This window comes from Phalacrocorax aristotelis, chromosome 10 (assembly GCF_949628215.1).
Source record: "Phalacrocorax aristotelis chromosome 10, bGulAri2.1, whole genome shotgun sequence".
NCBI lineage: Eukaryota > Metazoa > Chordata > Aves > Suliformes > Phalacrocoracidae > Phalacrocorax > Phalacrocorax aristotelis.
The window spans coordinates 22,664,006-22,691,123 of record NC_134285.1 but is presented as its reverse complement, the minus strand read 5'-3'; the positions used below and the strand labels follow the sequence as shown (position 1 = coordinate 22,691,123).

Genomic DNA, 27,118 nt, shown 5'->3' with positions numbered 1-27,118 from the left:
AACTTCCTCACGTAAGGAATTCCAAGATTATAGTGTTGCTTTGATGCATCTGGGCAGCAATAACTGTAGTTATTCCTAAATTGTTCTGTAGCGAAAGGCAAAGGATCCCGTAAGAACTTTGCTTGTAGCTGGTTCTCAAGGCTGAATGCATTTTACAGTAAGCTAATTACTTTTTTCAAGTGTTATTTAACCCCCAACAGGAATGGAACACTTAATCTCTTTTGGATATGGTAATTCAGATGCACTTACTGCTTGAAGACTTGGTTTATTGCACCCAATGTTTCTAATCTTTCTTCTGTGCATTCCTTCTATTGATCCTCTATTTTCAGAATGGAATCTGGTAATGGTTGCGGTCAGCAAGTAATGCTATAAATCTGTGTGTTTCTTTGCACGCGTAGGCCAGTGCTGTTAGGTTTGATGGATTTAACACACGGTGCAAACCAACCAAAGAAAGTAGCAGTAGAATTCAGCTAGCCTTTATTCCTTGGTCCCTCATCTGCCTTCTAAGCTTAAGCATATGAAAGCGAGGTCTGTACCTCTGTGAAGGAGAAGAGACAGATATATACATGAATGTATCTATATTACAGACCTGGATATTCTTCTTTTTCTCACATGTATTTATATACTTAACCTGTCATTTTCAGACGTGTGGCAAAAAGTGTAGATCATGAAGGAATTGTGTTGTAGAGGAAGAGAAATGTCTGAGTGAAGCTGCTTGAGTATGTACCCTTGGATCTGTGGCTTGGCAGCATGCATACAAAAATACTGCTTTCTAGACTAGTTAAATCTATCCCGTTTGGATATTTGTATTCAGTAACAGACTCAACTGTGCTTGTTGATCTGCATGTCTCGTAAGAGCCAATCCCTGGTTTTACTCTAATCCAAAACTCAAGTTGCGAGAAGAAAAAACACTACAACATGGGGGAAACTGTACAACTAGGTTGTAAAATATAGTGGTAGAGTTGAAAAAAATACTCTAAAGGCAGAGGCCAATGTTATGCATCAGTGTTGCAAGGGGGAGGGGAAGAGAGGAGGCTGCCAAAGCACTTCCCCTAGTCGGAATGCTGTTTCAGCCCCACCACGTGCGCAGGAGGGGGTGAAGTCTTGGCTCCGGTACTCGGGAACTCTGCCAGGGACTGAAGAGGAGCCAGGACTGTACCTTGCTTGGGGTGATGGGCTCTTATGTACCTACAGAACTTGTTTGTCGATGTCAAGCTCATTTAGACAACAGTTCACTTAATAGGCACTTGATTTCCTGACTTGTGTACATAGTTATAGAAGTAGGTCATATAAATGTAGCTTCATGTGAAAGTCTTCTTCCAGTGAAGTTTCTGAAATAGGTGCTGTTTCTTAAACTAAAAGTTTAAGTACTCGAAGTTGGATCTATGATGAAAATCCCTGGTATCCCACATTGTTCTAAGCCTCATCTAGTTTCTTGGCTCTTCAAGTCTCATTTGTACACCTTGAGGCTTCAGCCAAAAACTAGATAACTTGTAACTGAACATGCTTCCTGATAACAGCAGTTCTTGAGGGCTCTGGCTATTCATAAACAAAAAATGGTGACAAAACTACATCTGCTGTTTCTTGATCTTTCTTCTTCTCCAGTGTGAATGTTTCTATAACATACTGGCTCAAAATGCTTGAACCTGAAAACATTTTACAAGGCAACTGTTACTGCTTAATGAATGTTTGACTGATGTCACTTTTACGTAAGGACTTGCAATCTGATTTGGGTTGGGAGACTTTTGTATGAATGTTCTCAGGAGGTAACACCTACACATCTCTCTTTGGAAAGAATCTGGAAACTTCATTGCATCTGTAGTGTCTAGCTAAAGCTAGATGTGATTAGGTGATACCCATATAGTCTTTGTTTCTTCAGAAGTAAGCAGCACATCCTGTGATCAGTGAAATTCCCTCTGGTTCCTGGCATTTATGTATTTGAAATGTTGAATCAAGGTGCAGTGACCTTTGTAGGTCAAACTGGAATATTTTAGTCTTGTAACTAGAGGTCTGAGTGTTCTTTTCTGTTCTAGGTTGAATACTGGAATCTAGGAGTGCTTTAAGCTTTTTCTGCCTACCCTTTCACGAAAGGTGTGCTTTGATGCAACTGAGCTGACATATTGGCCAGCAGCTTCCAGAACGGACAGTCCCACTCCTCAAGTGTGCATTCCTGCATCTTACCTTTGTCCATGTGTATAGTATGGATTTCATAAGTTGTCTTGAATGGTTTACATTTGGAAAGTAACTCCTGAGGGAGAGGTGGCAGAAAATCCATGTCCTTCCCCTCTCTCTCCATCTTTAAGGGTACTACTTAACTTCCCTTCAAGATTTAGGGAAATACTTTCAGCTAGGAGTTTATCTAATGATTGGGTTTGTTCAGCCATTAGACGACTGAAGTTTTCGACAGAATGTAATTAAAGCAGGCAGTTTTTGTATGGTCATGTCTAGTGCTACTCTTCTATAAGAGCTTCAGTTGTGACTACTGCGGTTTTGTTTATGTTTTCTTTTGGTACTAATGGAAGTGACTAGAGATGTGCAGTAAAATGGGGTGTTCTCTGAAATGCTGTTGCAGCTACAGACTTGTAGCCAGCTGGTGTCTTCTAACAAGCTCTAACCTGAGGTTTTTAGTCTGTTGTGTCCAACAAAAATGCATTAGTAGATGTGAAGAGAACTGAAATGAGATCTAGCTGCCAATTTGCAGGACTTAGATTTGTATTCTAGTCTTAAAGATGGTATTGTATAGGATGTTGGGTTATGCTGTTGAGAGACGAGTCTCTCCTCAAATGGCATAAAATGTCAAGCTCAGTTTAAAATACTAACCTCACTTTAATTTTCCTCGTCTTGTGGAGAGAAGTCCCCAAGTGGAAGTTGAATGCTTCTAAGTTTGGCAAAGAAAAATAGAGAAGGCACCAGTGGTTTAGGTTAGGTTGCAGTAACTCTACGTCTTGAGGCGAGTTGCTGGTACCGTGGGTGGCACCGCTGTACTACAGCATGAGACCTAATATAAAGTATGGCCAGACAGCAGAGTATGCCAGACGTGCTAAAATTTCTTCTATTCGCAAAGTATATGCCCTATCCAAAGACGAGTAACTACTAAAGAATACAAAGAATGAGCAGAAGTAAGTTAACTTATTTTTAGCCTTCTCCTATCCTGTGGAAACAGAATATGAGGAAAAAGCACCCTTTAATTCTTTATTGGGTTTGCTGCAAGTTACGTGAGGTGTTTTGCCTTTACCCCCATTTGTTCTTAAAGCTTTCCTTTGTAATACAGGATGCATAGATTTTGCATTCAACAGGATAAACTGGATACACTGTGTGACCTCACTGCTGACAGTGTGGAGGAGAGAAATTGAAGAGCTCTCCAGATAGAAAAATATAGGCATGTCTTTTAGAGGCTAACTCAGTAATGGCTTCTGAACACTAGGTACTTGGAGAGGATAGTTGAAGGTGTGTTTGTGATTGGGTAGCAGACTGCTTAGCAGGTACAGGATGCTCATACGTTTTCCAAAGTTAATGGGCTTGCCCTTGCCTGCAGGGAGCTAGCTGCCTCTGAAGCTCTTGGAAGCGGAAGCACTGCATTTCTTGAGGGAACTCTTGCAGCATTGCTTCAAGGGTTGTGTGGTTGCCATTAGCATCATTGTGGCTCCTGGTTGCTTACTGATGCTGTTTTTAAATAGCTTTGTTTCTTCTTTCTCCTCCTGAAGTGGTGCTTGGTAAGTGAATCTCCCTATCCATTAGGGTCTTGTCCAGCTCAGCATGCAAAATCTAAGTTAGCATACCTCTGCTTAGTTTGCCTGTCCTACTTCAAATATTATATTAGGTGTTTACTTAACTTATTTTGGAGGAAAAGGTAAGTTAAATTTGATCTCTTTAGGAAAAAGAATCCTAATAAGTAACCTGCTTCCCGATTTATTCCAGACTTAATTATTTATACTTGTTTGGCTTTAGAAATGTTATATTATTTGTTTTTGCTCACTGCCAGAAAGTGAGCAGCCAGATTAAGGATTGGTTTTGTTCTTAAGTCAACAGTCAATACAATATTTAGAAATGTTTATTCTTTTATCCACTTTGTTAGTACAGTATTTTATATTTGGAGATCTCTTCAAACAGTGTTTTTGCTAAACTCGTGGCTTAAATTTTGCAATGTGCATGGCCAGTTCTTCTAGGATTAATCAGCTCTTGAATATGTAGAAATACTAATGAATAGAATAGAGAGGGCTTTCTGTCTTAGAATCAGAAATGGAACATGACTGGAGACTGCAAGATGTGCATGGGCCTTTCATTACCATAAAGGCTTCTCTTGCAATGGTCTGTATAGGGAGGGAGACTAGGTGTACGAGATGAGCTGGAATTCTCCTTAGGCTGAGAGGTCTAAAAAGACAGTTAATTTCTTCTTTTCATCTACTAAACTAATGTTCGTGCCGGGTAACAAATGCTATTTAATTCTGCTCATTGTATGTCTCTGTGTGTGTGCATATATATATTTATGGCTGTTAGAATTTTACATCAAACTATACCATTAGAGGGGTATAGGATAGTGATGCAGCAAAATATTTGAGAACATAGACTCTTGCTTTTGTAAGGAAAGTAGTCTATTTGTGGATGAAGACTAAGGGTTAATACCTCATTTTATTTAGTGGCTACCTAGGGAAATGGCAAAATTATAAATAGGAATAAAAGGTGACTTAGAAGGATGTGAAGTGAAATCTGAAGTTTAACTAGTACTCTGAACACTTCTTTTAAAGCGCTTAATTTCTGTTGCTGAAGTGATTGATCTGTAAAAGCCTTATGGGCCTCAGCAAAAGTTGCGTGAGAAGTCTTAACTCTGAGCGGAATTTCAAAAGTTGAATTCAGGACTGAGGTTTTTCATGTGGCTTCTGGCCACCTTTGACACGGCTGAAAAATTCTCTTCAGAGCATCTGCATTGGCTTCCTTTCCATAGGCATGTAATGGTCTAGCACAAATAATTCTTGCAGTGCATGATCTTGCATGTTATTGTGGACTAGTCAAATGTGTGAGCCACAAATGTAAAGCGCTTTTTTTGTATGCAAGTAGGGGAATACTTGGCTTTTGTGACTCATCAGTATCTTGTCATGTGAGAGTAGCTGTTGGAAGCTGAGAAGCTAAGTCAGAATATCTATGTTGGATAGTTGAGCAGGTTTTCTCCCATCTACCATGCTGTCATATCAGTTTTTTCAAAATGGACTTGATGCTGTGTGCTAGCCCTGAAATAAGGTCATACCCTGTGTTTGGGTTAGTTTTCAAGTTGCTTAAAAACTTCCCATCTTTTTTTTATTCATAACAATTAATCAAAAGTAGTGGGTGTGACACAAAAAATCATGCTAGTTCTATGTTTCCTAGTCTAGGTCTTACATTCCAATAGCCTGGAAAAAGAGAACAAGAATTGAATTTGGTTCTCAAGCTCTAGTGATCAGTCTACTTAGCATGCTGCTGTGGTGCTTTGGTATCTTGTAGTCCCAACTGTTCCTTTTTCCTATGTTGCTAGACTTCTAACAATCTCCATGCTAAGTTTGACTGTAGGTGGTGTGTATTTAAACCTTCATTTTCTGTATGATGTTTTCTGTATGAAAGAAACTGTTGAACTCCTAGCTGTATGTATTCTCATTAATAGTTGACCTTGTGTTCATTAACTCTTTCTTATTCTCTTTTGCAAGGCCCTTCCTTCTTCCATGATGATAGTAGCTGTCTACTGCCCGGTGATAGCAGCTCTCTTTATCATTTTGAAGATGGTGAATTACCGTTTGCACAGGGCACTGGATGAGGGAGAAATTGTGGAGAGGAATGCCAGTGAGCATATGGACAGAGGTGCAAAACCAGAACAAAGTAATATTTCAGCCAAGAGGAAAGACAGCAATGGGCCCAGGTAAGGTGTCACCTGATGTTTGTGTACTGCTTCAAATGATAAACAGTCCTGTCTTCATCAGATGTGTAACTGGAATGGCGGTTGAAATAAACACTGAGGAACATAGTTGCAGAACACTCTAGGTCTGAAAGGCTATTTAAGTCTGGTCTTCAAAAGTAGACTTATTTATGTATTATGTTTGAAATGATGGATTCACGTTCATTTCCTGGTTCCTCCCCCAAAGGAGTGTCAGAACAATATTGAAAATGTTGGAAGCACTGAAACAATAGCATGGAAAATGTGTGCTGATTAGGTCACTAAATACTTAATGAATCCAACCAGTACAAGTAATCTTATTTCAGCAGGAGACTTAGTTTTAAAAATCTAGCTGTTGAAGACCACATACTACGTGTTAAGTCTTCTATCACTAAAAGCAATGTCCAGTCAGTGTTCAATTTGCTTAGTTTTGCAAAAGCAGGAGTTGGATACGGTGCTTGACTCCAGTCGTAGTTTTACTTCAGGAGAACAATGTCTTGTGAGTTTGGAAATTCTGGAATTGCTTAGCTCAGTAACGAAGATGATGATTCTGAAGTAATGTCAATAGGAGGTGGTTCCTTTCCACAGATGTTCTTTGCTGTTGCCAGCATCAGAAAACCCAGAGGTATTCTTCCTCTCACCAGACTATTTGGAGAAAGAAGAGCAAAAGATGAGTCATCAACAAGGCCAGCCTAACTAGTCTGATCAGACTGTATGTGTTACAGAGCTCAATTATCAAAGCTTCTGCCTGGCTTCAGATAGTTGAGGCCATCTTAAGAGTTAGACTGCATGAAATAAATCAATCTTGAATTGTTAGCCTTTAAAGACGGCCTTTCTCTTGTCTGTGGGTTTCTGGTGCTAGTAGTCATGAATAGTTTTCAAAGTGAGGCAATTAGTATGCTGTCCTAACTCGGAAAGGTTGTGTGGTGTTTTTTTAACAAATAAAAAATAAAAATTAATAATAAAAAAATCCAAAACAAAACCTGAAACTTCTACATGGAGACACGTTCTATAAGGAAATGTATTTGAAAGAAGCCTCTCAAGACTGCTTATCAGGATGCTTAAAGAAAGGAAGTGTTAAAGTGATGCTCTTCAAAATGCTCAGCGTAGAAGTAAAAGAACTTAACTGTGCATATGGGGTAGCTTCTTACAAGATGGATCTTAAGTTCGGTGTCTGCTCTCAGCTTAGGGAGTGTTAGCAAAACCGGTGTCTTGGATTCCTCTAAAGTTGATATACAGTAACTTCTTATATCAATCTTTTGTAACCTGACCCTTTTGCCTTTTTCCGTGTTGTTTGGTAACTGAACCTGTTGATTTTAGTTGGGACTCCATTTAGATCACCATATACCTCACTAAAACTGTATTGATCTATTTTGGCAGAATGCTTGCCTAAATGTATATTAATGCTTTTTCTGCTTATTAAAATTCATGAAAGCAAACTAGTGGTCTGTTCTGTTTCAGTGCAACCTTGCTAACACATTTTAATTGTGATCCTTAGATGTTTTTTCCTTTCTTAAGCTGTATAGCTTTTGCTTCCAAAACAGTAGCCAAGGCTTGGCAAGGGACTTTTCTCTACTAGTATTGTGAATTACTTCTGGATATTTCAGAAGTTCTGTTTTGTCTAAGGAGCAGTTGACATGGGACAAGTTACTACATTATAAGCATTTGTGAGCTCAGCAGTAGAGGTTAGTTTGATGCTGTGTGTCCTGCTTGCCAACTAAAGTTTCATTAACTTTTATATGATCCTTGTTCCCACTTTCAGGTCTCTTAACTAGAACTGGGAACAAGGTCAATGCAGAAATTACGGAGTTTACTTTTTGGTAAGTGGGATGTACAGTATATACTAATCTTTGCCTGGAAGCTTACAAGAACTCTAGGATAACATTGAAACTAGTAGAGGGGATGTAGAGCGAATGTTTCATATTGAGCTGTCACCGTCTTAATTGAATTGGAACACTAATTAAAAAAAAAAGTCTCAGAAGAAAGTGTGTGTGTGTAGGGTTGTTTTAAAAAAGAAAAAAACTTTGCTCCCCTAGTATAAGGTGGATATATGGGAGATCTAGGCAGGTATACTGCCTCAAATATTTGCATAATCAGAATATTAGTTTTGATAGCTTAGGCTACAGTGTGTGATACCAAATAAATATATAGAGGGAGCATAGTGTGCAAAGCTGCCCTAGAGTTTTCGTCCCTGCCCTCTCCCCCTCCCTGGGGCCACTTTAGATACAAATATTGGTATTTTTGAAGGATGAAGCACAAGTCTGGTTTCTGTTCAAAAGTTATGTTCAAGATTCTGTTTAGCTTCTAAGAACTGCTGTTCCTACTTTCTGCAGGTGTTTATCTGCAAAGTGGTGCTTTCAGGTATCTGACAAAAATTATGTGCTGTCATTTGTAGGTTTACATGAACTGCTCATTTATCTTTGGTTCACATTGGTTTGTGAACAGGATCAAATGCTGAATGTTTTTAATCTTCTCATGGAACTTTGGCATGCTTGAGCAAAGAACAACTTACTGTTCCTGAAGAAATACCTTATTTATTTTTTCCCTCATCCTCTTTATAAAGGTGAATTTCTCTAGTTAATGTTTTTGAAAGAAGCTAGTCTTAATTTAGAGATAGGAATGTGAGTTGTCATCTTCTGTAGCTTCTAGTGCAGTTGCTGCTTTCATAGTTAATGGTGCAGGGCCCTAATCTCACATAGAAGGTAGAAGGAACAGTGCAAGCGTGATCTTTGGATATCAGTGGACCCACATAGATACCTTAAAACACCTAAGTTTATCTTGCCTCTGGGATATAAATATTGCTTCTTTCCTGTGTCGATGGTATGGTTCAAAGTATCATAAAGCATTAACCTGGTAAAATTGCTGTCACCAATCTCCATCAGCATGGGGGAGCTGTAATCATGATACTACATAAATTTCACATGTACCTCTACAAAATAAAACTAACAGCTGGAGAATGTGGTTTCCTTATTTGTTGCATTCTTGGGTTACGTACAGTCTACTTAAACAAGTATGAGCAACAGAAATAAAAAAAAAAGAGTAATCTCTACAACTCTTGCCCTGCCTTTGCTATTTCTTCTCCTTGCAGCTTTCTGCAGCTCACAGGACCTGTTCCTGAGCTTTTTTGACTCTATAATTAGTGATTCAAGCTTTAAAGAAAACTTCTCTTAATACTTGAAACTATTGTGGTCTAGCATTTGCAGTACATGCTGTGGTCCATCTGTGTTTTGAGAGCAGCCTCCTGACTAGTTATCTTCCTATTTTAGGTGGCAATTAAGGATGGAGGAAGATGTTCAAAAGAAAATAATAGAACTCTTTCTCTGCTTTGTCCTGAAATTGAAGTTGCTCATTCCAAATTCTCTCTGGAAGTTCTAATCTGAATATCAGGTTTCTTTAGTCAGTCAGCCTAAGTCAGGTTTTAAACTCCTGAAGTCAGGTAGACTTACAGCCTCTTCATACTTTTGGTTAGACTCTGACACACTAATGTAATATAGCTGCAGATAGTAATTTTAGATAGGACAGTTACTAAGAATTAGAAATACTGGTTTTAATTTGTTTTGTGTAATCTCTGAATGCCTCTTCCACAGCAGTGTCTGTGGCAGGTAGCTGGACAATATTTATTCAGTCTTCTCAATTTGTGTAGTAATTTAACTTCAGGTTTTTTGCTTGCAAACTGAAAAGCATAGCACTTGCTCTAAGACAGCAAACTTTAAGAAACTGATTGTAGAACTTAATAGCAGAAAGGAATGGCCACAACACTAGAATATAGCTCAAAAAGTATTTTATGTGCTGGTGTACACCAGATCCTTATGCATATAATGATTAATCCTAGAAATCTCTACTTCCTGCTTGTTCCTGCAGACTTTATTTGTTGTTGTTACTAGCTTTTGTTAATCCATTAGTTTGTGTGTGCTGTCAGAATGTAGCAGCTGTGAGTAGTGTTGGTGTTGGGTTGTGTTGTTATTTATGCTGATATCTGTTGGTTCACTTTTAGACCAAATCACCTCCTTCTCCCACCCTGGCTAACTACCCAGTTCTATGCATGGGAGCTTATTCGCATTGACTTATTTTTCTACTTCGTAAGACATACTTTCATCATATGTAGTGTTTCTGAATTAATTATTCAAACAGGAAAGGAATTTCATCTTTTTGTGAAAGGTGTTCTTTGGTATATCTTCAGTTGTCATCATAACGTATGCTGAACTTAAATGAGAATTTTTCAGTTTAGACTTTAACTTAATTTTATGTCCTTATGTGTTCTTAAAATGCTTACATAAGGAATACTTTGTTAGGTTAAAGCTAGTGGAAATCATTGAAGCTGAATTTTGTGTATATTTTTTTCCTTACCTGGTTCTGCCTATGCATAATTGATAATATCAGGTCAGAGAGGGCTCTGTAAACAGCCGTCAGTAAGAGAGTGCATAAGTCTCATTGCTAAGCTGTACCAACATGGTGGTTATTCACATCTTTGGTTAATTTGCTGGAGTCTGACCGTAGTTGTTCTGCTAACTCATGGCTGGTTGTCTCTTCTGTTCCTAACTTCAAACTGTCTTTTTTTGGTCACCTCTTTGATGTAGGAAGGTTCAGTGGCCTCTTGTATGACCTAGAATGGTTCCCAAGGTTGTACCTTAATGCCTCTCTGAGATGACAGCAGCTTGAAATGCCATGCTGCAGAATGAATGATGTTGCAGGTCCTTTAGTCTACAGACAGTTTGTTTATAATATTCTAGATTGATGTCCATTACATTACAAAAATTATTGCATGAGACCTTTCTATGAGACTAGCTGTCTATTAAGTGAGTCCTCCAGTGCTCCTGTCTGTTTCTGTCCCCTTCAGAGGGGCTTCATCTTTAGTTTCTTCAGTCCAGCTGAGGAAGGGTTGTATGTATGTTCTTTCTCCAGCAAAATGTTGGAGAGGACTTGCCACAGCTTTGAATCGTTGATTCTTGACAGGCAGTTGTTTATCTCTGGGAAGGAGCAGAGAGTGTCAGTGTGAAATTACACTGCAGTTTCTGCTGTTCAGGAATCCCCTGGATTCAAGAGAACTCTGTTGGGAGAGGAAAAAGGATGCCTCAACTTCTCCCTCTTTGCAGTTAACAAACAGTGCTGGGTTGGATCCCCGAGTTGTAGTCTCAGACTCATTTCACACCCCACTGTACTAATGGACAGGCCCAATTTGCTTTAGTTTCACAAATACAATATAATATAATTCATCTTTGACAAGCTGAATTGTGTTGAACTATGACGTGATGATGTTGAACTAGAAAATACTTTCAAACCAATACTTGATCTGAAAGGGAGAAATTGCTAAGGTGTAATAATATATATATATATTTTGCCCATCCTTACTTTTGCTCCTTGATCCGGTCTAAGTTAAAAATCTGGATAACAAGAAGTGCCTTCAATGTGAGTCCTTTCCCTGCTCTTTGAAAGACTTCTATTTAGTACTGTTTCTATTGGTTTATTTCTGGGTATTGTAGTTGGACAGATAATCAGAAAGTTACATGTGTGTACATATAGAGAGAATTTCATGGCAGCATTTTGAAATGCCTTGTAGCTCCTAAGTCTTAATAGTTTGTGTGGACTTCACAAGGCAGCAGCTTCTGCAACAGTATATGGGGCACCTCGACCCTGACTGAGCTTCTTGTGTCAGATGGGCAGTATTCATGTGAAATACTGGGATATATTTGAGCCCCTGGTGTTTGAAAAGGGAAAAATTGTTTTGAGTTGGCATTCAGCATAGAGAGAGAGTTCTTTTTAACTGGTAGGTTAATGTTCTTTTTTTTGTTCTTTTGTTTGTGTTGTTTTTTCTTTCATCTTTTATGTTTCTCAGTGACCCTGGTGGAGGGATTGAGATGTCAGAGTTCATACGAGAAGCAACTCCCCCTGTTGGCTGTAGTTCACGCAATTCTTATGCTGGGGTAGATCCAAACAGCCAGGTAAGAATTAAAGCTACTGCAGTTGTTGCTTTAGTACTGCTGACCTTGTAATCTGTAATCTTTGCTGTTTTTTTCTTATTATTTTACTTTTTTAAAAATTGTATTAGTATAAAAACTTTTCTGTATTTAACTGCTTTATTAGGTGGTATTGCACTCTCCCAGCTGCCTAGCTCTTGCTCATCCCATTGTATGTTCATTTTAGGTATGCCTAGATTTCATAAGGCAACCTGCTGTCCCATCAGAAAGTATTCCCTTTTGCTCAGTTAGCTTTCTTCTGATTTAGTAAATCAAAATGGCTCAGAGCATAGTCAGATAAGTAGTACCAAGAGCCACTGTGGTGGGTTTTCCTCTTTCCTTTTGGCGTGAGTGAGCTGTTGGATAGCTCAAGCTGTAACTTCATTGTTATGTTCTAACTTTGTTTGCCTCCCTTACTTTTGTTTGATCTATCATTTAGATGCTTGATTGGCAAACTTCAGTTGTGTTGAATTTGAGGAGGCTTCTCTTAAGTTTTCTTAGAACATACCTGATGATTATCTCGTGCAATGCTAAAGGGCTTTCTGAAAGTTATTCCTGACAGTTCAGACTCTGCAGTCAAAAATGTTAATTTGCTAAACTACAGAGCAAGATAAACTGGTAGAAATCGAAAGAGACAAACTGTTTTGTTTTTTTTTTTGGATGAACTCTGCAAAATCTTCACTGTTTTGACACTTCAATAGGGGTGGGAAGAAAGCAATAAATAGGGGCTGCTGCACACCAGATGGAAGTGCTGAAGAACTTGGCTCTATTAGATTTTAATGCAACTTCATTATGTCTAGTTGCCTTGTAATTTCACTGGGGAAGCTGGTCTGTTTCCTTATTATCTCTGCTAGATTTATGCGTTCAACTTCCATAGCCCTGCATGGGCCGTTCCTTCTATTTGGCTTGTGATGTTTAGCCAGTCATGGCATCTTTCTTTTACCAACTCTTCATGAGGACAAGTAGACTGAGTGGCCACTCTGTAAGGCTGTGTTGACAACGAGCAATGCAGCACCATATTAAAGATACAGAAGCTATTTCTGAATGAAGTGGAAATCCTTGGTGTGGTATTACAATATCAAGTCTGTCTAATTAGCTCTCTGCGCAAGCAGGATAATATGGTGCAGTGTTATGCTAATGTTGGTGTTTTACCTAAATAATGCTCCATTATGCAGCATAGACGCTCTTAGAGATTTTCCTCTTTGAAGAGTAGGTATTTGGTAGTGTTCAGTGGAATAAGAAGCAATAATCCATCTAAGAAAACAGAACTAGGCTGAGGATCATGTTTCTTTCACTGGTCTTTGGAAAAAAACTACTTCAAACATAACAGTTTTAATGTTAAAGCATGTGAAGAAGCTCTTTGTTCTTTTCTGTATGCTTTAATGCTGACACTATAACACAGTCAAGCTACTGTGAAAGGAAGTGTAGTGTTTAAAATGTGTTTATGCTGATAAAATTAGTGCTCACTAGTCCCCTGTGAATTTGCAGCATCAAAAGGCTAAGTGAACAGTAAGCATCTGAGTTCTGTTCAGGTTTTTTTTGTGTGAAGTAGCTTTCCCATGCTGATGCATTTGCATTCAGCTACCACATTCAGCAAGGCATGTTACTGAAGGGGAAAATAAAGTTGAAACATGGCAAAATGACTAACTGAAAGCGTGCGTGACAGTGTAGTAAAGAAAATGCGTTAAAGAAGCTCTGGCTGTTGGTTTGCACTGCACGTAGCAAAGCCATTGTTCTTCTGTAGTATGGCTGAATAAAATCTGCACACATCTTCAGATTACCTGAAATTTGCTGTGCCTACAGAGAAGAATTAGTTGAGTTATGCTCTCTTTTTCCCCAGAGTCATTTGAACTAGGGATTTTTGAAAAACAGCATTCTGATAAGTATACAGTAAAATCAAATTGCCATCATTTTTATGTATCTTGGTTCAGATTTTGCCTTTGAGTGCTCTTTTCCTATCTTATTTCTGAGTGGTTTAATTGTTTGACACATGCATTTTTGTGTGTTATTTGGAGCTCTTTGAGAGAGTTGGTATTGGAAATACTATTGAAGGAAAGGCTAAATTCTCTTTAGCATATATACAAAATAATCTGCTACAAATTACAGGATGTATATGGAAAGGCAGACCTAAATGGCTAGTTAGTTACTGTATTAGGGGAGATATGTGCTGTTGGTTGGCCACTGAACATGGCTGAAAAGCAGATAATATAAATTTGAAATGTGATTGTAACTAATAGCCAAGACTAGATCAGGGAATACTGCACAGTCTTGCACTAACCAGTTTACTTGCTTTGAAGTAGTCTGTGTACTCAGAAACTGTCTTCAAAAGAAAAATTGCATTTGCAGGAATGAGAGGGAAGAAAAAGATGCAGTAAAATGATTAGGTTAAATTGATTTCGGTTTATTCAGCTGCCAGCAGGGATCATCCTGACATATCCCCTGTTCATGCTGCTGCCACTTTCCATGTACCAGCACTTAGGTTCCAGTGGTTACCTGGTCATTGGATCAACTCTGACAGATCTGAAAACTAACCCTGGTGAAAATAATGTATCTTTTCCAATGGGAGCAGTTTTTGGATTTAGCTTGGTGTTTACTGTGTGGAACAGTTAAGTTTTATATTAACATGGTGTTTAAGCATTTTAGGCAACCGTGATCACTGCATTAAACATTCAGCTTTACAACAGCAGTTATTAGCATACCACCACACTAGTAGTTTGTTTCCACATTAAGTATTTTCAAGGAATTCCTAGAAACTGTTTTTAAAATCGGCATAGTAAAATCCCCAAGTACATTGGCTATAAAACAGAACAATGCGGTGATATATAGTTGCCTTATCATCTCTGTTTGCAGTGGAAACAATCTGAGTCAGAAAGGATTTTGCAGCACTGTGCTGGTGAATGCTTTTGTGCCTTTGAAAGTCTCTCCTAGGTGTATCGGCAAATGCACGCATTGCAGTAATAGGAAGCAACATTTGGGTAATTCCTGAAAGTTTACAGCTTTTTACGTATTTCCCTGTTTCTAGGTTGGATCTGGGTTATCTCGTCTGGGAACAGCAGCAACCATCAAAGGTGAGATTTTTGGTTACTTGTTAAAATTACCTTGCAGTAGCACTTCAAATCGCTGTTGTTTTACTACGGCGTTTCCAAATACTGTCTATGTTGTTCATCTTCAAAACTTCTTTGTGAGATAAGTACAGCATTTACTAATTGGAAGAAGTCTTCCTTAGAGTTGCAAATTATGTGCCTAAAACACCAGGAGAGAATATCCTGAAATCCCCTGCTGCTTTCCATGTAACAACAGGTTTTTCTTTTGCTTGTAAATGCAGAGCCAAGGGGTTGGTTTGGGTAGACTTTTCCCAACTATTTTGAGTTGTGTGCAACCAATCACCCGTCTGGTATTGTATTTCAATGACTTGATTATTTCTGGTTGCTTAGCATCTAGCAAAAGTGTTGTCTGGGACAGCCCTTGTGAACTTCTCTGAGACCAAAAGATAACTTACTTGTAATATGCAAAGTTACTATCTTGTAAATTTGTTAAGCCAGTAATAAGACAAAAGAAAATAAGGTGTGATTTTTCCCCCCCCCCCCCCACTTTCCTTATCTTTACAAGTATTTTCTTACAATTTTACCCCTCATTTTTATTGGCAACCATACAAAAAGGAATGTCCAAATAGATACACCTTTGAGCAAAATAAAAATGAAAATAAAAATCTTTATTTCCATTGGGTTCCCTGTAAGACACTTTTCCAGTTCTTTGTGGAAGATCTGTGTAGTTGAATGAAAACTTTCTTATGTACAAAATCAAAGACATAAAGTGGACGATACTTACCTCTAAAAGATAAGAGAAATCTTGTGTTATTTGTGATTATTGTTATTTACCTTCAAATGAAGAAATAAAAGCAACAGTCTTTCCTGAGAGGTGAGAAATCTTCACTGTATGTAGACGTATGTGTTAATACCTTGAGCACTAATACTCTTTCTTAAAATTCACAGGAGATACCGACACTGCGAAGACCTCTGATGATATCAGTTTAAGTCTTGGCCAGAGTTCTAGCCTATGTAAAGAAGGGAGTGAAGAACAAGGTAAAATTTCTTCCTCCTGCATAGTAAACATGGGATTTTGTTACCAGAGACCCTTTGCTTAACATGCTAGATAAATTCCTGCAATTCGTTGATAGACTCTAAGAAAGGGTATCTTGAAGCAGTCTGTTTCCTTTCTTAATTACTCTAAGTTCCTGGGATGCTTAGCGTGAATACTTTTAACTTTGGCTACATGTTACTTGTTCTGGCATCTTCCAGCAGGTAATAAATATTTACTGTGTTCTCTGTCTCCTTGCTGCTGAAAGATAGCTAGCTTACATGTCTCCAGACAGTCTCTCTCATACTGAAAGTGGCCTGGGATTCATGGATTTCTTTGTAGACTAATTTGCTTTGCTTTCCAGTACAGCCAAATGAATTTTTTCAAAATCAGGCATGCTTTTCTGTAAAGTAAATACAGAAAATAAACACATAAACACATTCTGTGTTTCTGGAGCTATAGGCTGCTTCTAATACGCAAGCTATCAGAATTTTGTAATTGTTTTTTCCTGGTATGTAAAGAAACTGCTAGCTTGCATTCTTCAGTTGTCCAATTTTGTTTCAGATCTCATTTTTCATTTAGCTTTGTTGCCTGAAAAAAATGTGCTCAGACTAAAGCAAAGCGTAAAACTGTAGGGAAATCTTTTGTTTGTTGATTTTAAAGTACCTGGTGATTAGCAGGAAGTTAACTCTGTGAATGCTGTAGTTCATTTTGGCCTATCCAATCAGACTGATGGGTTCCTTTCAGTTGTTACTGAGTGATTCAGTGCAGAAAGTATGTTTAAAATAGAGGATTATAGGTGGCTGTGGTGTTGTAATAGGCAGCTTGGCTCTACTCGGTTCAGCTGAGTAACAGAACTGTTTGTGAAGTTACACATCTGCAAAAAAACTATAGAAAAATTTAGCAATTATAATAACTTAACTTGGCCTCCCGATCTTCTGTTTGTAGTGACAGTACCAAAAAGGAAAGTAGCCTGACTTTCAGTACTTCCTGCAGGTGGACACTTTTACAGGAGACCGTTTGTGATGGATAACAAAAACAATTGTTCTGAGCAAGAGCGAACAGCAAACCCTCATGATTTGCTTTACCCAGCACCAGTTCTAGAGGCAGTAAAACTCAGTAACTTTGTAGGGAGTTTCATTATACTATCAATAGACTTGTGCCAGTGCCTGCATCCTTGCTAACTGTGAGCTTACTTGGTATCTGGTAGGAAAGGTGTGGGTTTTTTGTTTGTTTGTTTTTGTGTGTGTGTGTTGGTTTTTTGTTTGGTTTGGTTTGGTTTTGTTTGGTGACTTCGAAGTTAATGGCGTGTACTTTGTTTTCTGTAATAATTTTAAAGTTTATGTGAAACAGTTTACTGCATGTAGGAAATAAAACAAATGGCTGTGTACCCTTTTATAATGAAGAAACTTTGGGATACATAAAAATATGGAGTCTGAGGCACATGAGCAATAGGAAAGGTTGGAGACTTGTCAGAATTATGTAGTCTTTTATTAGCTGCTAAGACCAAGCTGGTGTTGATGTATTTTTTTGTTTGTTTTTTATTAAAAAGTCTGTCACGTTTGCCCAGATGCTAGAAATATTTTTAAATGGTAATGTGATGCATAGTACTTGCAAATGGATTTGTCAGTTTATTTACTTTATCTAATATAAACAAGCAGTTGTAAAGCACATTGTATAACCTACATGAATTTTCTACATGAATATTTTTAAATATGTACTTAAACAGATTTGGCAACTGATCGGAAGCTTTTTCGTCTGATGTCGAATGACTCGTTTGTCTCCATCCAACCTTCACTCTCCTCCGGACAGGATTTGCCAAGAGACAACAGTGACAAAGTGTGCCTCTCGAACAACCAGCTTGTGGACCAGTCTAAAACCAGTGCATGTGACACAGAAGTAGCTTCGCTTGTAACTCTGCATTCTCACTCCTATAGGAAGGATCATAGACCACGAGGTGTACCAAGGACTTCTAGCTCTGCTGTTGCTTTTCCAGATGCTTCACTAAATGACTTCCCTCTCTATCAACAAAGACGAGGACTAGATCCTGTCAGTGAGTTAGAAGCTTCCAAGCCCCCTTCTGGATCCAGAGAGTCCTTGGCTGAGAACTCTTGCATTTCAGGAGTTTTTCAATTAGATAACATTCTGAAAAGTAGCAGCCCTCAACCGTTGGCTAAGAGTGGGAAGAGCAAATCCTTGAAAGCAGACAAAAGTGTGGACAGTCTGAGAAGCCTGAGTACTAGAAGCAGTGGTTCAACAGAAAGCTACTGCAGTGGGACTGATCGTGACACTAACAGTACCATCAGTAGCTATAAAAGTGAACATACTAGCTCAACGCATATAGAAAGTGTGTTGTCAGAGCATGAGGAGGAGTCTCCTAGAGAAGAGAAAAAGGACGGTAAGAAAAAGAACTGTGGTCTTGATTCAGAGGATGACAGTTCTACTACTGACAAAAGGACTAGTAGTGAAAGGACTGCTGTGGAAGTGAGCACTAACAGTGGTGTTCAAGAGGTAAAGGGTTCTAATGCATCCGATGATATGCACAGTCAGAAAGGTCTTGGTGCCTCTGCTTCAGAAGAGGCCAATAAGAACCCACATGCCAATGAATTGACTACACAAGCTGACAGGCCACCTGGGAAGGCTGCTGAACAGAGAGATGAGCAGAGTGAGAAACTAGCTGTGTTAGTAGATTCAAGAGCTTCTAAAGAAACGAGTGGAAAACAAAAGGAAGGAGATGTTAGACCAAAATCTTCTAGTTTAATACATCGAACAGCCTCTACCCACAAGTCCAGCCGGAGAAGGACAGGAAAAAAGCGGGCTAGTAGTTTTGATTCAAGTCGGCACAGGGAATATGTTTCCTTCCGAGGTGTATCTGGTACTAAACCTCACAGTGCTGTGTTTTGTCACGATGAGGACTCCAGTGATCAAAGTGACTTGAGCAGGACATCAAGTATGCAGTCAGCTCACCAGTTCAGCAGTGATAGCTCTTCCAGCACCACCTCCCATTCATGCCAGTCTCCTGAGGGAAAGTACAGTGCTTTAAAGACCAAATATGTTTCTAAAGAACGTGGGGGCACAGACCCTGAAAACACTCACAAAACCCATGTAAGCTCTGAAGGAATTAGCAAAAAACTATCTACACGTCGGACTTCTAGCACAAACAGTGCCAAGAATCGTGCCAGAGTATTAAGCCTGGACAGTGGTACTGTAGCTTGTTTAAATGACCCAAATAGTTTAATGGCACCAGGTAACATAAAACAGTTAACCACTTCAAAATCTGATTTGGAAGCCAAAGAAGGAGAGGTGCTAGATGAGCTATCTCTGTTGGGAAGGGCTTCACACTTAGAGTCAGTCACTCGTTCTAGGAATAGCTTACCAAGCCAGGCTACGTTTCCTGAAGGGGAAGAGCAAGAATCAGCAAGCGGAGGTAAGTAAATGACCTACCAGAACTACCTTGCTGTATTTTGTTAATGAGTCTGGTATCTATGGCTTAAGTTACAAGGATACTTAAGCACTTTCCTGTTTCTTCATTCTTGCTTAGTAAAACTGACAAAGCATTTCTTTCATAATCTCTTGGAAGATCTACAGAAATGGGAGTTGAATTCAAACAAATGTTATGAAATCTGTAGGTGGAGGTGCTACAGGTTTGTAACTGTCAGTCTTTGTTAACCAGAGCTGTGTCATAAAATTATTATTTGTTGTCAAATCAGACCTGCTCCATTGTATTACTCAAACTTCAAATTTTGTGTACTATTTTCAAAGTTAACAATAAAAGAGATACTGTGCTTGTTTGAATGATTGTGCAGTTTAGAAAATTGGTAACATGGAAGTGATTGATTGAAGTTACTGCTGCCTCTTAAATGAAGTCTCTGGCATGGCTTGAGGTGGTGTTAAAAAAACACAACCAAAGCGCTTACCATGCTGCCTTGAATTGTGCATTCTTACAGTGGTCTAGTTACTAAGCTGAATTCTCTGAGGGATTTGATTTTGCTTAGCTTTGCCATTGTTGGCTAGACAGTATTGTTTACTTCGGTGGTTGTTGTTTTTAGGGTTTTCTTTAGTTTTTTTTTGTTTTGGTTTTTGTCCTCATTATGAGAATACAATAACCTTCCTGTGCTTGAGAGAGGAATGTAGTTTCCTCTTAATTTCTATAATTATTGCTTTGCTTGGTGTAGTGTGAGTACTATGCTTACTGGAGGTAGCTGGCATTAATAAGATTAATAAGGAGCATTTTAAAAAAAAGTTTTTGGAGCTCTTACTAGTTTTTTGCTTTTTTTTCTTGGTTAGTTAGCCACATTGACTGCTCTAACTGGAAGGCTTTTTGTGTTATGGAAGATAAGTGGGTTTAAAATAAGTTTTCAGAGCAGTATGGGATTGCTAAATACCTTAGTCTGACTTTTGGGATTGTTTGAGGGGAGTACCTACCAGATAATCTGGATCTTGTTAGATAAGTACACAAATGCTTCATAAAATTGTGTTTTAGATCAAGACATGGATATTTTTAAGAAATTGTAGCAAATTTACTGTCCTTTTTATATAGACTGCCTAAACAAAGATAGTGACTCTTCCATCTTTAAAGGAGAGACTTCCAACTCAGTGACGTATGACAAATAGTTCCCCCCCCCCAACATAAGAGCAAACTCTAAAACTCAGTACAATTAGTTAGGGGGGTGGGGGGAGGGGTGGTAAAAAGTGTGCTATACTAAGTTCAGCCGTGTATTGGTTACTGATCAAATTTGACTGGTTTACAATTAGCTCAGACCTATTTAGAAGCCTTCACTTTAAAAAAATCTGCATATATTGGTACTTCTGTTATATATTGGTCTTTCTGTTATTCCTAGTAACAGAGTTTTGCAGTAGCTTTAATGAAAGAGTCCAGGTTGCTCTTTTAGTACCAACTCTGCAAGCTAAACACTCAACGCACGTTCTTATTATGCCTGTTGGTGTGACAGCTCTTCTTTATGTCTACTGAGAGGAATTTGACTAATAACAGGTCTGCTTCATGTATTTATCAATTTGACTCTCTGCATTCTTTAGCTCAAGATTTATTTTCACTTTGGTTTGTGTTACTACAGCTTAAAACTGTTAAGGACCCTCCTTATATGCAAAGGAGGATTAATATACCTTACCGTACAGAATACGTCAGACTTCATATGCATTCACCAGTCATCAGTAGTCCAAAAGAATCAGTGCATGACTGATCGCTGTATATTGCCAGATATTTTGATTGCTCTATTAAAGAGTGGAATGTTGGGGAAGACCAACCCCAACACATTTAAAAACAATCTTAAAGTTACAAATCTGTAGCAGCTTAAGCTTCCCAGTCTTGCTGTCATTCTCACTGGACTATTCTTTTCAGTTTCCTCTTAAACTTCGTTTAGATAATGGTCATTGAGGTTGTGAAGTATTTTTAATAAATGGTGAGCACCCAAGTATTACTTGTCCATAGATTTCAGGCTGACCTTAAGAAGCAGTCTGGATTCAGGTTCTTCAGATTTGATGGCATTATATAATTAATAACACTTGCTGTATCTTATGTTCTTATTACCAATAGGAAATATTTTCTTTATGATTGTAAGAAAGGAATGTCATTCTGTTTTTTCTGAAAGCAGAACAAAAATATCACCTACTCTTCTTTAGCATTACTTAAATATTTATGCAGTCATGTCTAGCATCAAGCCAGTAATTATTTTGAATTTATCTGTTCATGACCAATCTGAATTTCCCACTATTGAGTTATCTTCACCTTTTGGGCTTGTTTTTAAAGAGATACATTGTAATATGAATATACATCGTATGGGTGTATGTGTATAGAAATTATTTGAGAGAATTGTTTTTATTTACATGTAGCAGATAAATTACAGAATAAACTTGGTTCAAATTTTGATGGGATCAGAGGATATTGGTTGGATGGGACTTCTAGAATTTGTCTGGTCCAACCTCCTGCTGAAAGGATTATTTTATAATTTTACATAAATATTTTTTAATTTCTGAAATTGCATATGGTAACTCTCTGAAACAAGTAATTAACAGATGCATGCTGGATAGCCAAAAGAGTAGTATTAATACCGCCTCTTCAGTCAGCAGCTTTCAGTTCCTATTTTTCAAGTATGACTTAAATCGGTAATTATAGCTTCATTTTATCTTTAAGTCTTTGGGGAGTAAACTAGAAAGTACATTCTTACTTGTTTGTGTAACTGCTAAACATGTTTCGTAATGGATATGGCCTTTAGTAATCTTTTACTAAGCAGGATGCTATACAAACTTGTAAATATTTTACTTCAGGTACAAGTTAGCAGTTTCATTTTTTTTATCCTGTTATGCCAGGAAGTGGTGAATGACTCACTTTTTACAAGATAACTTGTGCATTTGACTAGAAATTGCAGTTCATTGAAATGCAGACAAACAGCACTTGAAAATTCTGTAATTAAATACATGTGGTGCATGTGTAACAAAAAAATGGAATATGTCTTAAAATAGTTGTTATCCTTGTCTAACTACTCAGCATCTAAAAGTAGCTAGTGAATTGATGGTTTATGGCTTGGATGAAAGAAGTTGTTTCAATGTCTAAAATTTTGCCTAGATGTCTAGTAGTATTTTGGAAATACCACCTTGATACTCTCCTTTATCTGGTTTCTGTCAGATGTGTGCTGTTTCTGGATTGCTGTTTGTAGAGATTTAAAGAACCAACATAATGCTGTATGTGACACAGTGATGTTTTGTAAAACTTAAGCTGATCTGAAAAGTCAAATGTTCTCCCCCAGTTCTATATTAACTGTAAAAGGTACACCGTTTAAGATGCTACTCTATTTTACAGCTTGCTGTAATTAAAGGTTTATTTATTTATTTTAAGTTCTTGAGTTACATACCGTTTTGTAGATAAAACTGCATGTGATGTAATGCATTTTTCCTTCTGTGCAATGCATAGTGATACTGAAGTAACAGCTCATACTGTTCTTCTGTGTTTTGTGGTCTGCAGTACATCTCTACAGGCAGGCAAAGTAGGGTTTTGTGAGCTTGGATTAGAATCTGGCGTTTTGTGTGGCATATGGAAACCTGTTCGTGTTTTCAGTCTTTATGTATTTGTACATACATGCTTCGTGTATCTGCCTGTAATCATTAGACGGTATCCTCTCCGAAGTTAAAAGTGCAATTCAGTTCTCTGCTATTCAGCCAATGGTCACGTCAGCTGTTACCAACAAACCGCTTTTTTCCTACTGTGCTTATATTGCATATGGTCTACAGTCATTATTTATTTTGCCTGTGTTGTAGAGCTGTTCCATGCTTCTGATGGCTTTAGTTTGATATGTTTTCTGCAGCTGGAATTAACACAGTTACAGAAGATGGGGCTTCTGGTCTGTTTTCTGGGATTCCATCAGTTCATGCTCACGCTGCTAAACGGAACAGTTTTGCATGAGAAATCAAACTCAAAGTGTTTAGAAATGTTAGAAACTGAAGAATTTGTAAAGTTACTGTAATCTGGTTGTGTGTGTGTTAGCTGTCTCTGTTCATGTCTTCAGCAGGACCCCTCCTGCAACTGGATCAGATTAAGCAGATTAGCCGGTAGAAGGGCCCTCTCCCATATGATGCTTTTTATTGGAACCAAAAGACTGTTTTCCATTACTTGATTTAGATGTCAGCTAGCAGTGACAAAGTACACAGCATTTGGTTCAAGCATTACATAGAAATTCTAATGTTAGTCCTTGCCAATACCTGACTTCGAAAACATCATGTTGTTCTGTCACAGCTTTTGTGTGTAAAGGTTGAGTTTAACAGAATTACCTCTGATTTTTTGATATCTTGTCACCCCAGTAGAGGCAAGATGTTGCAGTTCAACAATTTAAAGATGTACACACAGTTAGGAGTGATGTGTGAGGCTGAAATGGAATTCTGCAGTTTTGGAACTTAACAGTGAAATAACACTTGGAATGAACCTTGCATCTGCTAATTGTTAATCACTACCTACTAAAGCAAAATGCAGTTTTAATACATTGTGTTGGGACTCCATCCTGCCTGTTTTGTCCCCTTTCTGGTATTCATGGATACTACAGGGGCTTTCATTAGATGGCTTATGACTGAAATAACTACCATCTTCGTGATATTTTGTGGTTCCATATAGGTGGTGACAGGGAACAAGCAAACAAACAGAAACCTCAAGTTTTGTCCAACTTGCAGCAGTGGCTGTTGAGAGCCAGGAATGTGTGTAATTGCTTGGCAAAAGCCCTGAGTACTACTGGTAACAGACTTCCTGTTACTTGGTAGGAACACGTTCCTTTAGTGTGTCATCTACAGGGTAGTAGATATTCTACCTCAAGTTCTGCCAGGCTGCCTAAGGGAAGTTCAGGATACTTGATGAGAAGTGCATGCCACAGCATTACAGCATATACCCAAAGTTAAATAAGAAGTAAAATACACTTGATATAATTTTTGTTTGGTTGTTGTTTTTTTTTTTCCCCTGGGAATATTATTTATAAAATCTGACCCTGGTTAAATTCTCTAAAGCCTCCCAAAGAAACCATAAGTAGTAGTTCTTTTAAAACACTTCCCACATTGCTGTGGGAATGAGCTATTTACATGTCTTAGATTGGTAATATTTGTACAACTAGTTCTCACAAGAATTTTTACTTGATTTGGAAAGAATGATTCAATTTTGTTGACAAGTAGCATGTGGTGTTCATAAAATTGCCAAGTATTCATCTCAAACGGGAGTTGAATACAAATTTTTGATACTTGGTATGAACAAAGCTGCATCTACTAACTTAAGTTTATAAGCTGCTTTTTTCATTCTCCTTTGCAGAGGTACCTGGATTTATTGTTATGCATGCAGCAGAGGAAGTTCTGAGAGCTCTCAGAACTGCAATGGAAGTGCTCACGTTGCTGCCAAATATAGCTATGAGATGTAATTCCAGGATATATTGAAGTTGGCTACTAATTCACGCTTGGTGTTATAGTTAATAGGCCATTCAAAGCAAACATGACTTTTTGTGTATGACATACATAGAATACCACTTATGCCAGAAAGGCTGTGTGTTCTAAAGATGTAAAGCACCTTTTCCTTAAGGTGAATAAATCCAAACACAGTCAGAATTGTTTCATAAAGAATAATGTAGGTTATGAACATTTATCTGCTGCATGAACATGCCACTAGCTATTGATACCCAAATCCCTGGATATAGGGACTGTATTGGGCAGGGGATCAGGTTAGGTCATAGCTTTAGCTCTTTAACCCCAAGTCCATCAACATTATAGTCAAGAAGTCTGTGAGTAACATCTAATGTTTTTAAAGGTGGAGTAACTCAAGTGGGAAGTACAGTGAAGTAGAATAACTGAGACTCCTAGTTTTATAATTGGCATTAGTATACAAATTTGTCTCTCAAGCTGGCCTGTGAAATGTTTCGTTCGGAATTCAAGACAGATGGTTTCATTGTCCTGGTTATTCCCTACTTGACAGTGTTTTATATTTCAGATTGTTGTAGTGACTGGTTTGACATAATTGTACACATTCTTCCAGCCTAGTCTCAAACTTGGGTCTCTGGTGGTATTTTTTTTACATACTTTCAACCACAACACTGAAGTCTTAGGCTTTACTTCCTTTGTTTCTCTTTCTTTTTTGTTGTTGTTGTTGTTATGTTTGTTTGGGTTTTGTTTTGGTGACAAGCTTTCCTCCTTAAACTGTGCGTTGTTTTTCCTCTGCCCTATTTTCTAGCAAGAGTTTATATTTTAGAGATGTCCCTCTGATCTTTGTTTCTCCTTTGGTGCTCTTATCTCCATTCTTCAGAAATTGGCATTAGTCATGTTTTTCATTAAATGTCCACAGTTATAATATTATAAGCCAATAGTTTGTCTTTTCATCAGAGAAGTATAAGAAATCCCTGCAATTGTGGGTCTTATAATAGAGCATAATCCATAGTGATTAATAACTCTATACTGAAGAAATGGACTGAAAGGACTCCTTTCTACTTGGGTGTCTTACAACTATGTTTTAAAAATAGTGTTAGGGCACGTGAGGATAAACTGCAGATGCCTCAGCTGTGAGGAGAGTGGTGGTGTTAACCCATGAATGCATGTGAGAAGTATGTATTTTCTCAGGTTTTGAACACAAATGAGATACAGATGCTCAATACAGAAGAGCAAAATTTCAGCCATTTGGTTTGGCAAAGTATGTTCAGTGTTAGAAGACAGATTTCATTGCTTATGTGAATGCATGAGCCATAAAGTATTCATTTCAGCTCTTGCTGAGAATTTGTAGGGTTGGTCACTACAAGTAGTTGAAAATAGACCACGATTCCCCATTTGATAGGGTGAGAAATGGCATGTCCAAGCATCACTCACATTCCATGCATGCATTTAACCATGCTTAACCTGACTAATATTCAAAACCATCTAGCCTTCAAGTAATGTATTTTTTTCTTCTTTCCTGAGAAGAATGAGGGGCACTGTGTTTTCCATTGTGTGGGTTGTTTTGTTTTTCTGTTTTCTTTCCTGTCAGACTGAAGTTTGCAATTTTCGTCCTGAGAACTCTGATTTTCCACATGAATACTTTCCCTCTGTATTACCTTCACACCATGTCTTTCCAGGAATCTTCTTACCTGGGAAGAGTTTATCTGTATTTCAGAATTTTTCTGAAGCACTGGGTTTAGTGTTTTTGCCAAAAGAAAAATGAGACGGGACTTCTTGATGCAGTAAAATTTGGAAATTCTGCTTTTTCATCTTGTGCTTCTTTTGTTTCTATCTTCTGAGTTTGGGTTGAAGCAGTGGTACATACATGCAGGATGATGTTGTAAATGTTTTGCCTTGTATGTGTAAATATTCCATTTCGAAAGAAAATATTTGCATTTTATGTTTCTTAAAGCTAGTTGTATTGTACATTTGTATAGTTGTGTAAAACTTGGAGTCTTCAGTTCTGTTTAAAACTTTTAGGAACTACGGAGGTTTGCATCAGAAACACTTGTGTAGTATAGAGAGAGAAATTTTGGAAAGGCATAACCTGCAGGCAGGGTATTTCAGCCTCCTTTCAGATACTCCTAGCTGTTTGGCAAAGGGATGTGAATTACTTGTTACTCTAGAATTTTCTCTACAATAAATTTTAGTCTTTTTATTGGGAAAGTGTTATTGTAACTCTGATGATAAAGTGATATCCTCATGAACTTCTAAGTGTGTAACTACTGATTTGGCTTTTTTTCCAATT

At 38.0% G+C, this 27,118-nt stretch overlaps 1 protein-coding gene across 10 annotated transcripts in view; it reads left to right on the top strand.

Moving 5' to 3' along the window:
* The window catches only part of PCNX1 (pecanex 1), an 88,427-nt gene that overhangs the window by 2,598 nt on the left and 58,711 nt on the right, over nucleotides 1-27,118 (top strand). For 8 of the 10 annotated variants that reach the window (XM_075105753.1, XM_075105752.1, XM_075105751.1 and 5 more), the window contains exons 2-6: nucleotides 5,676-5,884; nucleotides 11,733-11,838; nucleotides 14,876-14,921; nucleotides 15,846-15,935; nucleotides 17,660-19,357. In XM_075105753.1, the coding sequence (XP_074961854.1) occupies nucleotides 5,676-5,884; nucleotides 11,733-11,838; nucleotides 14,876-14,921; nucleotides 15,846-15,935; nucleotides 17,660-19,357 (2,149 nt within the window). Of the gene's footprint in view, nucleotides 1-5,675; nucleotides 5,885-7,661; nucleotides 7,720-11,732; nucleotides 11,839-14,875; nucleotides 14,922-15,845; nucleotides 15,936-17,659; nucleotides 19,358-27,118 lie in introns of all 10 variants that reach the window. The other 2 variants (XM_075105749.1, XM_075105754.1) reach the window with 2 other exon arrangements.